This window comes from Scylla paramamosain, chromosome 8, assembly GCF_035594125.1.
Source record: "Scylla paramamosain isolate STU-SP2022 chromosome 8, ASM3559412v1, whole genome shotgun sequence".
NCBI lineage: Eukaryota > Metazoa > Arthropoda > Malacostraca > Decapoda > Portunidae > Scylla > Scylla paramamosain.
Genome location: NC_087158.1, coordinates 4600886 through 4614648, shown reverse-complemented (window position 1 = coordinate 4614648; position 13763 = coordinate 4600886). Strand labels below are relative to the sequence as shown.

At 38.6% G+C, this 13763-nt stretch overlaps 1 protein-coding gene across 1 annotated transcript; it reads right to left on the bottom strand.

Annotated features, from left to right (window-relative positions):
- Positions 1–287: 287 nt before the first annotated feature.
- On the bottom strand, positions 288–4409 carry LOC135102738 (uncharacterized). Its single transcript, XM_064008244.1, has 2 exons — positions 4237–4409; positions 288–2707 (listed from the first exon to the last, which is right to left on the bottom strand). The coding sequence occupies exons 1-2, from the start codon at positions 4377–4379 to the stop codon at positions 2488–2490; spliced, it is 363 nt and encodes a 120-aa protein (XP_063864314.1). The 5' UTR covers positions 4380–4409; the 3' UTR covers positions 288–2487.
- Between the last annotated feature and the right edge of the window lie 9354 nt (positions 4410–13763).

Sequence of the window (13763 nt, the reverse complement as noted above, 5' to 3'; positions counted from 1 at the left end):
CTTGCCTTTTAATATATCTGATGTGAAAGTAAAATATCTAAGTTGAACTATTGCAATTCAGAATCCAGCAAAGGTGAACCGATGAAAGAAGTGCACTTTACTCATTCATGCAATCATACACTTTATCTTTAGTAACTTCATCTTCAATTATTATTAACAGCAGTTCCTTTAGTTCTGTTTATTTTATTTTATTTATTTATTTGTTTTTGTTTATTTTAATTTTTTTCTTTTATGCTTAGAACATAAGATAAACCCTTGAACATCATGTGAAGGTAATGAGAGTGAAATAAGTCTACTGTATGTTTAATGATTCTCTATGAAGCACACAATATGTTCATGTGAAAACATATGCACAAATAATATTCCATGTACCTATCTTATCACTACAAGATGCTTACAAGCAATATATATATTGTGACTACATTTCAAGAATTTGTACATGTTTTGTTGCACTCAAACTTTTTCAAGCAGTAAAGAAAACCTTAGAACTATGAAATTTTAAGACAATTTGGTTACTATATATAATTACTATTTACTCAAGTCAAATTTACACAACATCCACATTCAGGTTTCTCCATCAGACAATATGCACCTCTGGTCTAGGTGCTAAACTAAACACTAAATAATATTTGATCTCTCCTCCATCACCTAAAGCACTAAAAGTTCATCCTATTTTTCTTATCAAATATTTTTAACCCATTCATTGTTAAGCACTTGCACTGACTTTTCTCTCATACAACCTCATGTGTTCTTATCTAGGATACAGAGGCTTTACCCTGCAAATATCCACTCAAAAGATATCTTACACAACTTTTTCCTGATCAAACAGCTTCAGATGTTTCCTAGAATCTTAGTTTTGGATATCTGAGGATAATACATTTACGATAATTTGATTCATCAATACAGGTTATAGTCTCATTAAGGTATTACCTTGAATGGATTGTAAGTCAGTAAAATAGAAATAAAAAATTTTTTTAGACTCTTATGGTAATAAAGTTTTCTAGCTTGAATGAATGTACAGTACATAATTACAAATTGGATATACAAGTAAAACTACCATATAAATAAATATCAATGCAACTTATTCATATAATAAATACAGCACTAAGTGTTATTTTTATTCGTGTCTCACCATTTGAGAACTGCCAATGAGCTTGTGACATCTTTAACAAAATCTCACAAAAGTAAACAAGACTGTAGAGATGAAACAATCTTTATAAATGCATGAATGAAATTAACATTCCAGTATTCTTCAGTTTGTGTTGGGGAAGGACTTAACCTGCACTTATACAGGTGTGTCTGCACATAAAGTGAAACTTTATAGACTGAACAATATTTCCACAGATTAACACCAAGTGGCTATGTCTAATTATAGTAGGATGTAAATGCCACTACTTGCTATAATTCTTTTATTTTTTTGTACTTTATTATCCCATTGCTAATAAATTAATCATACATCACTTTCAATTAGACTTTGTCAAAACAACTGTTATACAAGTTCTCTAGCTTGACTTGTCACCAAATTTAATGCATCTTATCTTTGTAGGAAATGGTAGAATTTCTGTAATGCTTATGTAAAAAATAAATAAATATTTTTTTTTTTTTTTTTTTTTTTTGTTGAAACTGTCAAAATGATGTCAAAAACCCAGTGAAAAGTTTCCCCATCCTCAGGAGTAAGTGCTGCTTGATCCTTGATTTGACAACAAACTTATTTTATTCATGTAAATATAATGGTGCATTTACACACCATATGAACATAAATATTGTGTATAAATGTGTGTGTGTGTGTGTGTGTGTGTGTGTGTGTGTGTGTGTGTGTGTGTGTGTGTGTGTGTGTGTGTGTGTGTGTGTTTGTGTGTGTGTGTGTGTGTGTGTGTGTGTGTGTGTGTGTGTGTGTGTGTGTGTGTGTGTGTGTGTGTGTGTGTGTGTGTGTGTGTGTGTGTGTGTGTGAGAGAGGTATTAGGGATGGGAGTCAATGCTATCTTGAACATAATTATTTATTTCATATAATGAAACTAATTTCATCATGACTTTTATTGTGCAACAGTGAATGGGTTAAAAGCTTACTGTCACAATATTTAATAAAAACAAAAGTTGTCATGTTAATCAAATTCAATAATGTATAATAAAAATCCAAATAGCAATTGCTGTATATGATTACTGTATAAAAAGTATAATATAACTAGTAGAACAGTTAAAGCAGGTGGTTGATGGTGACCATGCTGCTTGTGTCCACATAAAGAACTTGAAGCCCTCTTGCTGCACACAATTCATTTAGCTCTACAAATGTTCCTGTAAACATTTCTAATCAATTAATCTTAAATTGAAGAACCCAGATGAATCTGAGATAGTTGTAAAAAACTCACAGAAAATATAACTAACAAAAGAAACAGTGTAGACTGAGGACTTCTTGTACATGAAAAGTTTTTATGTGATCAGTGTATATGGTTAGAATACACATACATTTCACACACTGTAGAAAATGGCTCACAGGTAGTGACACAATCTACCTCCTCTGGCCACTGCTGGAACTGTATCCAGATCCACCCCATGATTGCTTACTATAATTGCCACCCCACTGCTGCTGTCCAGGTCCACTCCAGCCACCCTGCTGACCCCAGCTGCTATTGGCAGAATTGTTCTGACTGGCTGATGAGGCACCATACTGTTGCCCTGATCCATATCCTTGATTGCCATACCCATAGCCCTGTGGAGAATGTGAATTTATGAATTACAGTGATGTATCAGTGTTAATTCATAAATTACTGTGATGTTGATATGAGTTTTTTTCTGTTTTCTAAACCATTATGGATGATCTTTCTGACAGTAGTTGGGATGACAGTAGCTGGGTTATATCCCAGACACAGATGATAGAGATGATAACAATGATTCCTGTAGTGAAGATGAGGTTGGTGGCCCTAGGGCTGAGATAGGGAGGTTGAGGACCTGGGTTGGAAGTTGATATCAGGCATGTTTTCTAACAAGCATTCTGATTTACCACTGCAATATTTCTCAGTTCCCTGAACTGAATCTTGCTCTTGGGGACTCATACTGGTATCCTTCTCTGATGCCTTCAAACCTTTCTTTGATAATTATAATGAGCTGGTTGGCAAATTATGTGACTGGGCAAATAAGAAACTTCACATCTCATCTCTAGCTAAAACAGCTTCTATGAAGTTAGGTGTTCTGAGACATCTCCGCCAATTTTTCTCACTCCCCCAGCTGCTAACTCTGTACAAGGGCCTTATCCATCCATGTATGGAGTATGCTTCACATGTCTGTCTGGTGGGGGGTTCCACTCATACTGCTCTTCTAAACAGGGTGGAATCAAAAGCTTTTCATCTCACCAACTCCTCTCCTCTAACTGACTGTCTTCAGCCTCTCTCTCACCGCCGCAATGTTGCATATCTAGCTGTCTTCTACCGCTATTTTCATGCTAACTGCTCTTCTGATCTTGCTAACTGCATGCCTCCCCTCCTTCCGCAGCCTTGGTGCACAAGACTTTCTTCTTTCTCTCACCCCTATTCTGTCCCCCTCTCTAATGCAAGAGTTAACCAGTATTCTCAATCATTCATCCCTTTCTCTGGTAAACTCTGGAACTCCCTGCCTGCTTCTGTATTTCCACCTTCCTATGACTTGAATTCCTTCAAGAGGGAGGTTTCAAGACACTTATCCACCAATTTTTGACCACTGCTTTGACCCTTTTATGGGACTGGCATTTCAGTGGGCATTTTTTTTATTAGATTTTTGTTGCCCTAGGCCTTTTTTTTTTCTTCCTACATAAAAAAAAAAAAAAAAGAAAGCTGCCAAGTTTTTTGCTAAATATCCAGAGAAAAATGGTCATATGAACAAAATTATTTGACATCCTGTTACACATGACATTTTTGCTTAAAATCAGTTACAAAATAAACAATCAACAAAAACAAGCAAAATTATCTTTGAAAAGATGCAAAAAATGTTAAATGGCAACTGCACACTACAGTGAGCAGCAGTGGCCTGCCCCTCACGCTGTGCTGCTGGGCCCACACTACATGCTTCTTAATGCACTAGCCATTTTTTCTACACCATCTGATGAAATTCTGAATGTTAATAACTAAGGAAAAAAACAAAACAAAAACAAATATATATAAATATATATATATATATATATATATATATATATATATATATATATATATATATATATATATATATATATATATATATATATATATATATATATATATATATACTCACAGATCCCCAATACTGTTGCTGTTGTTGTTGTTGCTGTGGTGTCTGCTGTTGTTGTTGGTAATACTGCTGATTCCAATTGCTGTTGTATCCCTGGCTGTAGCCACCATAACTCTGGTTACCCCATCCTTGGTTATAGTTGCCATAACTGTTATAGTTCTGATTTCCTGGATTACTCTGCCAAATGGAATACAAGAATTAAAAGGCTAGAAGAAGCAAATCAAAACATTTATATAGCTGCCTCCTTTGCAAATTAAGAAATCTAGTACAACAGGAAACCCAAAAGCTTAAGAAAAAAATAGGATAAGTGTCAACAATAACTCTATGCACAATTACCTTAATGAGAGCACATATTAACTAATTTCCAAATATAAAATAATATACTTAAAATATACTCATCTGTTAGTCAAAGATATCATATGAGTAATATAGTCTTGCATCACGATGGAGACAAAGCTCTACTAAATGACATTCATCATACATGTTTTCATCTGCAAAGAGCAATACAGCTTCATATTCATGGCTTCATCTTTCAAATACTGCATATGACTTAATAAATACAACTGTGCACTTGACTTCAAGGCAACAAAGCAAATTAATATTTTTTTTCCCTGGTTTTCATTCCAATGTTAACTTAATGTTAACTATTAATTTTTAAAATTACATAAATAAGCAAAATTTCCACAGCCATTCATTCAACAGGTTACACAGCAGTTCAGTTCTGATGGTTCATAATATAAATCCAAGTTATACAAGTGGAGGGTTTTGCCTTTGGTATACTACACTTTCCAAATTTTTCAGTACAGGTCGCCTATCACTAATCTAGCATCACTGAGACCTGTAGGGTGCTGGGTTAGTGATTTTCCCAGATAACGGAGAAGTTAGGGGAGAATACACTTCAGCCATCAGTTAACCACCTGATCCCACCTATAAAATACATACAAGATGATTAATAAGTGGGATGTACATACTATTTTATCTGCCAATACAGAAACAGTACAATAATAACAGAAGCAAGGAGTAGATGACCTAAGGTCATCAGGTCACAAGGAGCCACAATGTGCTGCATAAACAGCTGACATCACTTAAAAACACAGGGAAGCCATTCCAATTTGTTTTTCCCATTTATTATTAAATCTGCTCAGTTTTAGCTCCAACCATGGCTCCAGTCAGTAAAGGAAATGCTCCTCATTGTGTAAAGCACAAACACTGTACTTTATCCAAAAAGATATGATTGAAATTTTTAAAATCTCAACAGTGGTGTGTCCATGCGAAGCTTGTGTGACCCTGCCTTCCGATGTATAATTCATCAAAGGTCTTAAGGATCATATGGTGTGTGTGTGTGTGTGTGTGTGTGTGTGTGTGTTATATCACGTTTCCTGAAACTTTATACTCTGCCTATTCTGTACCTTTCATCCCTAGTTATACTCTCTCTCTCTCTCTCTCTCTCTCTCTCTCTCTCTCTCTCTCTCTCTCTCTCTCTCTCTCTCTCTCTCTCTCTCTCTCTCTCTCTCTCTCTCTCTCTCTCTCTCTCTCTCTCTCTCTCTCTCTCTCTCTCTCTCTCTCTCTCTCTCTCTCTCTCTCTCTCTCTCTCTCTCTCTCTCTCTCTCTCTCTCTCTCTCTCTCTCTCTCTCTCTCTCTCTCTCTCTCTCTCTCTCTCTCTCTCTCTCTCTCTCTCTCTCTCTCTCTCTCTCTCTCTCTCTCTCTCTCTCTCTCTCTCTCTCTCTCTCTCTCTCTCTCTCTCTCTCTCTCTCTCTCTCTCTCTCTCTCTCTCTCTCTCTCTCTCTCTCTCTCTCTCTCTCTCTCTCTCTCTCTCTCTCTCTCTCTCTCTCTCTCTCTCTCTCTCTCTCTCTCTCTCTCTCTCTCTCTCTCTCTCTCTCTCTCTCTCTCTCTCTCTCTCTCTCTCTCTCTCTCTCTCTCTCTCTCTCTCTCTCTCTCTCTCTCTCTCTCTCTCTCTCTCTCTCTCTCTCTCTCTCTCTCTCTCTCTCTCTCTCTCTCTCTCTCTCTCTCTCTCTCTCTCTCTCTCTCTCTCTCTCTCTCTCTCTCTCTCTCTCTCTCTCTCTCTCTCTCTCTCTCTCTCTCTCTCTCTCTCTCTCTCTCTCTCTCTCTCTCTCTCTCTCTCTCTCTCTCTCTCTCTCTCTCTCTCTCTCTCTCTCTCTCTCTCTCTCTCTCTCTCTCTCTCTCTCTCTCTCTCTCTCTCTCTCTCTCTCTCTCTCTCTCTCTCTCTCTCTCTCTCTCTCTCTCTCTCTCTCTCTCTCTCTCTCTCTCTCTCTCTCTCTCTCTCTCTCTCTCTCTCTCTCTCTCTCTCTCTCTCTCTCTCTCTCTCTCTCTCTCTCTTTCCATGTGTATGTGTGAGAAAGAATTTTTTTTAAATATGTAGGAGGGACAACAGCCAAGAAAAAAATGACAGATGCTGTTCCCCGAATAGGATCCAAACCAGTAGTCAAAAATTGAAGGATATGTGTCTTGAAACCTCCCTCTTGAAGAAGTTTAAGTTATAGGAAGGTAGAATTACAGAAGCAGACAGGGAGTTCCAGAGTTTACCAGAGAAAGAAAGGGATGAATGATTGAGAATACTGGTTAACTCTTGCATTAGAGAGGTGGACAGAATAGGGGTGAGAGAAAGAAGAAAGTCTTGTGCAGTGAAGCCATAGGAAGAGGGAAGGCATACAGTTAGCAAGATCAGAAGAGCAGTTAGCATGAAAATACCAGTAAAAGATAGCAAGAGATGCAACATTGCAGTGATGAGAAAGAGGCTGAAAACAGTCAGTTGGAGGAGAGGAGTTGATAAAAGCTTTTGATTCCACCCTGTCTAGAAGAGCAGTAGGAGCGGATGGAGACCCCCAGACATGTGAAGCATACTCCATACATGGACAGATGAGACCCTTGTACAGAGTTAGCAGCTGTAAGGGTGAGAAAAAAGGCAGACACATCTCAGAATGCCTAAGTTCATAAAAGCTGTTTTAGCTAGAGATGAGATGTGAAGTTTCCAGTTTACATTATAAGTAAACAACAGACAGACAGGATGTTCAGTGTAGAAGACGGGGGCAGTTGAGTGTCACTGAAGATGAAGGGATAGTTGTCTGGGAGGTTGTGTCGAGTTAAAAGATGGAGGAATTAAGTTCTTGAGGCATTGAACAATATTAAGTTTGCTCTGCCCCAGTCAAAAATTTTAGAGAGATCAGAAGTCAGACATTTTGTGGCTTCCCAGCATGAACTGTTTACTTCTTGAAGGGTTGGATATCTACAAAAAGACATGGAAGAGTGCAAGATAGTATCATCAACGTACCAGTGGGTAAGGCAAGATGATTTAGATCATTGATGAATAATAGGAAGAGAGTGGGTAACAGGACAGAACCTTGAGAAAACCACTGTTAATAGACAAGAACAGTGACCATCTACCACAGCAGCAATAGAACAGTCAGAAAGGAAACTTGGGATGAAGTTACACAGAGAAAGATAGAAGCTGTAGGAGGGAAGTTTGGAAATCAAAGCTGTGCCAGACTCTATCAAAAGCTTCTGATATGTCTAAGGCAACAGCAAAAGTTTTACCAAAATCTCTAAAAGAGGATGACCAAGACTCAGTAAGGAATACCAGAACCCATACTGGTGATTAGATAGAAGGTTGTGAAATGATAGATGTTTAAGAAACCTGTTGAGAATAGATTCAAAAACTTTAGATAGACAGGAAATTAAAGCAACAGGATGATAGTTTGAGGGATTAGAACAGTCACTATTTTTAGGAACAAGCTGAATGTAGGTAAACTTCCAGCGAGAAGGAAAGGTAGATGTTGACAGACAGAGTTGAAAGAGTTAGACCAGGCAAGGTGCAAACAAGACAGCACAGTTTCAGAGAACAATAAGAGGGACCCCATCAGGTCCATAAGCCTTCCAAGGATTTAAGCTGGCAATGGTATGGAAAACATCACTGTGAAGAATTTTAATAGGTAGCATAAAGTAGTCAGAGGTGGAGGAGAGGGAGGAAAAGCCATGAATCATGCAAAGTACAGTTTTTAGCAAAGGTTTGAGCAAAGAGTTCAGCTTTAGAGATAGATGTGATAGCAGTGGTGCCATCTGGTTGAAATAAAGGAGGGAAAGAAGAAGTGAAACTATTGAGATGCTTTTGGCTAGATGCTAGAAGTCGTGAGAAGAGTTAGATCTTGAAAGAATTTTGACACTTTCTATTAATGAAGGAATTTTTGGCCTAGTTGGAGAATAGACTTGGCATGGTTGTGGGCAGAAATATAAAGCACATGAGATTCTGGTAATGGAAGGCTCAAGTACCCTTTGTGGGCCACCTCTCTATCATGTATGGTACGAGAGCAGGCTGTGTTTAACCAACATTTGGAAGGTTTAGGTTTAGATCAAGAAAAAAGAGAGAGGAATGTACCCCTCCATGCCACACATTATCACCTCTGTTATGTGTTTGGCCCACAGGTAGGTCTCTGACACAGAAGCAATAGTCATTCCAAGGAAAATCAGCAAAATATTTCCTCGGCTTCAACCAACTAGCAGGGGCAAAATGCCAGAGGCACCTCTGCTTAGGGGGATCTTAAGGAGGGATTGGAGTGATAGGACAAGATACAGATACAAGATTGTGATAGGAGCCCAAAGAATATAGGATAACAGCAAAAGCAGAAGGATTATATACAAAACAGTCAGGAATACATTTACTGTATCTACTTCATAAATATATACAACCAGAATGATCAAATGACAATACCAATAAATAACCGCTCACCGCCCACTAACTCAAAGTGACAAACTGCACAACTTCATTACACCACCACAGGAGGAGGCAGTAGGCACCTGCCAAAATAATAATTACTCCCAGTGATGTCTAAAGCACTGGATCAGGGGATGCTGTGAACTTATCATTAAACACAGCTGTGACATCACTGAACATTTTCCTTTGTGTTTCCCAACACAAGGGGGCAGTCACAGCCTGTCCTCTAAAGACAACTCTCTTCCTCCACACAAAACTACAAACACCAAGGAGGAGGCAGTAGACACCTGCCAAAACGATAATTATTCCCAGTGAGGTCTAAAGCACTGTTCAGGGGGTGCTGTGAACTTATCATTAAACACAGCTGTGACCTCACTGAACAATTCCCTTTATGTCTCACAACACAAGGGGGCAGTTACAGCCTGCTCTCTAAAGACAACACTCTTCCTCCACACAAAACTACAAGCACCTAATAACACACACACACCTTTCACTCAAAAATTTCAAAATCATCATGGCAACTCCTACACCAGCCTCGGAGTCCCCATCTGGGGAGGGCACCTTAAATGTTCCCAGGTCGGACTGCCTTTCTGTCGACGACCCTAAGTGTCTTGACACCCCTCTCAACCTTTTCTTCATTAACTTCTGCAACATTCGCAGTCTAAGATCTAATTTTCAGTCTGTAGAACACTACCTCTCCTCTTCTAAACCTCATCTTCTTTTCCTCACTGAAAGTCAGGTGTCTGAGGCAACTGACAGTAGCCCTTTTTCTGTTCCTTCCTACTTTCTCTATCCTCACTTTCAACCCAAAGCTGGAAGTTGCATCTATATGCGCAAAGACTTAACCTGCTCTCGTGCCCTCGCTCTTGAATCTTCCGAGTTTTCCACCATCTGGCTATGACTACAGTCACTCTCAAACTACATTCATTTGTGCTGTATACCTCTCACCTAACTCCTCTGACTATAAGAAATTCTTTGACTGCTTAACTTCCAAAGTGGAGCACATTCTGACCCTCTTCCCTTTCACAGAGATCTCCATTCTTGGAGACTTCAATGTTCACCACCAGCTTTGGCTTTCCTCTCCCTTCACTGACCATCCTGGTGAACTAGCCTTTAACTTTGCTATCCTCCATGACCTAGAGCAACTGGTGCAACACCCTACTCGTATTCCTGACCATCTTGGAGATACGCCCAACATTCTTGACCTTTTCCTGACCTCTAATCCTTCTGCTTATGCTGTCACCCTTTCTTCTCCATTGGGCTCCTCCGATCACAATCTCATATCTATCTTGTCCTATCGCTCCAATCCCTCCTCAGGATCCCCCTAAGCAAAGGTGCCTCTGGCATTTTTCCTCTGCTAGTTGGGGGACCTGAGGAGATATTTTGCTGGTTTTCCTTGGAATGATTACTGCTTCTGTGTCAGAGACCCATCTTTGTGTGCTGAGCACATAACAGAGGTGATAGTGTCTGGCATGGAGGTGTACGTTTCTCACTCTTTTTCTCGACCTAAACCTTCCAAACCTTGGTTTAACACAGCTTGTTCTCGTGCTATACATGATAGAGAGGTGGCCCACAAAAGGTACTTAAGCCTTCCATCACCAGAATCTCATGCATTTTATATTTCTGCCCAGAACCATGCCAAGTCTGTTCTCCAACTAGCCAAAAACTCCCTTCATTAACAGAAAGTGTCAAAACCTTTCAAGATCTAACTCCCCTCATGACTTCTGGCATCTAGCCAAAAATATCTCCAATAACTTTACTTCTTCTTCTTTCCCTCCTTTATTTCAACCAGATGACACCACTGCTATCACATCTATTTCTAAAGCTGAACTCTCTGCTCAAACCTTTGTTAAAAACTCTACCTTGGATGATTCAGGGCTTGTTCCTCCCTCTCCTCCACCCTCTGACTACTTCATGCTACCTTTTAAAATTCTTCACAATGATGTTTTCCATGCCCTCGCTGGCCTAAACCCTTGGAAGGCTTATGGACCTGATGGGGTCCCTCTTGTGGTTCTTTGAAACTGTGCCTCCATGCTTGCACCTTGCCTAGTCAAACTCTTTCAACTCTATCTGTCAACATCTACCTTTCCTACTTGCTGGAGATTTGCCTACATTCAGCCTGTTCCTAAAAAGGGTGACCATTCTAATACCTCAAACTACTGTCCTATTGCTTTAATTTCCTGCCTATCTAAAGTTTTTAATCTATCCTCAATAGGAAGATTCTTACACATCTATCACTTCACAACCTTCTATGTGATCGCCAGTATGGGTTCCATCAAGGCTGCTCTACTGATGATCTTCTGGCTTTCCTTACTGAGTCTTTGTCATCCTCTTTTTAGAGATTTTGGTGAAACTTTTGATGTTGCCTTGGATATATCAAAAGCTTTTGATAGAGCCTGGCACAAAGCTTTCATTTCCAAACTACCCTCCTACAGCTTCTATCCTTCTCTCTGTAACTTCATCTCAAGTTTCCTTTCTGACTGTTCTATTGCTGCTGTGGTAGACGGTCACTGTTCTTCTCCTAAATCTATTAACAGTGGTGTTCCTCAAGGTTCTGTCCTGTCATCCACTCTCCTTGTTATTCATCAATGACCTTCTAAACCAAACTTCTTGTCCTATCCACTCCTACACTGATGGTGCACTTTCCACGTTTTTTTTTTCAGACATCTAACACTTCAGGAAGTAATCATTTCACACAGGGAAGCCACAGAATGCCTGACTTCTGATCTTCCTAAAATTTCTGATTGAGGTAGAGCAAACCTGGTATTGTTCAATGCCTCAAAAACTCAATTCCTCTATCTATCAACTCAACACAACCTTCCAGACAACTATCCGCTCTTCTTCAATGACACTCAACTGTCCCCTTCTTCTACACTGAACATCCTCGGTCTGTTCTTTACTTATAATCTGAACTGGAAACTTCAACTTATAATCTGAACTGGAAACTTCAATCTCATCTCTAGCTAAAACAGCTTCTATGAAGTTAGGCATTCAGAGATGTCTCTGCTTTTTTTACTTAAAACTTAAAAGTCAAACTCAAATAATTTTGAGGGCCACTTGGTTATGGTCTCAGAAACCATCAATTATTATGTAATAATATACAGCAAAAGTCCTGTCTTTCAGCATCCAACATTTTGAAAAACCTGATGTTTCAGCACTTTTGCAAAAAAATGGCAGTCCCATTCTGAAAGTTATCTGATCTTCCAGCACTATATTGGCATGTGACAAGTTTGAAAATTGTACTTTCCTAGGATCATTTCCATTACGAACTAACTTGACTGCTCTACCCTATTCCATGACCAAGCAATGTTAGCAGCAGAATATTATTTCTTAAACTTTTCTTTACATCCATACACATGACTCCTTCATAATCCTTGAACACCTACCTTTATAACAATCTCTCATTTCCTCATTCATCCCACCATGCTTACACTAACCCTCTCATTCACCAGTAAATTTCATAAGTTTTCTTTCCAATACCTCTTCTGTTGGCAGGCATTTGTGGCCTTTCAATGTGACTTGCAAAACCTTGATTTTGAAGCATTTTCTTTACTTTAAAACTCATAAGTAACCCTGCATTATATATCATTAGATTCACAAGGAAATTATCTTTATGATGATCACATCAAAAATTCACCAAAAAGTATTTTCACTCATTTTTCCCTCAAATATAAATACATGAAAAAAAATGTTCACAACCCTTTCCCCACAAGCATTCTGCATGCTACACATCACCTAAACCACCTTTATATGAGCTTTACAATGGTACTATTGTCATTGTGTTATGTCAATTAGATTCCAAAAATTAAAGGAAAATTGAAGTCAGCATTAATCTCAGATTACATGCAGACAGCATTAGTCACAGATTGAACCTGACAAATCATCTAACAGTCCAGTTACTTGTATTTTAGGAAGCATTGGTCTTGCCAATTCATTACTTTTGTGAAACTTAAGCTCATCTCTGACTAACCAACAACTGATGCACTTACACCAGAAACTTTATCTTTAATAAATCTAAACAAGTTTTTTGACACGCTTGTGCATTAGTGCAGTTTCGCTTGAAGACATTTTGATCTACATATGCATCCAGTGTGTGAGAGGGTTAGTACTGTTCCTGGATACTTACTCTTTCACCATCTCATATCATACAACTGGCACACACTAACCAAATAAGATGTACTAAAATCACACACCCTTACTTTCTTTATCATAAATATCAATACCTTACTTCTCCAAGTATTCAGTTTCCATTTCCTATACAAACTATAAAATTGATCCACCTTTTTGAAGTTCTCTTGTACACTCTTTATATAACAGTGTCATCTGCAGTTTTGTTGCCGCAGCCTAATGCTCACAAATTAGTTTTAGCTTTACAGGAAGGTTTCCTGCATCAGCTTTTATTCCCTCATACAACCACATAAAAATACTAAACAACCATAAAGATACCATACATCTCAGTCTCACTCATGTTCCTAGGGCAAAACTAACTCCAAGTTCTCTACACAGCCACTTTGCTTTGGATAAAAACCCTTAATACCCTATAACAACTGTCCTCCTATAATGTATATTCAAAGGACATTTCAGAGAAATTCCTCATCAATCCTAACAGTTTCCTCTATGTCCATGTAAGTTGCACACAACTTTTCAGTAAGTATTGTTCTGTTATCATTCTCACTGAAAAATCTTCCCTCCTAAATCCTTTTCCTCCTAAATGATATTCACCTCAATCACTTACATCAATCTTCCTGTCAAGACTCCAATAAAAACAAAAAATAAACAGAAGACAAGTTGATTGATAAAATGG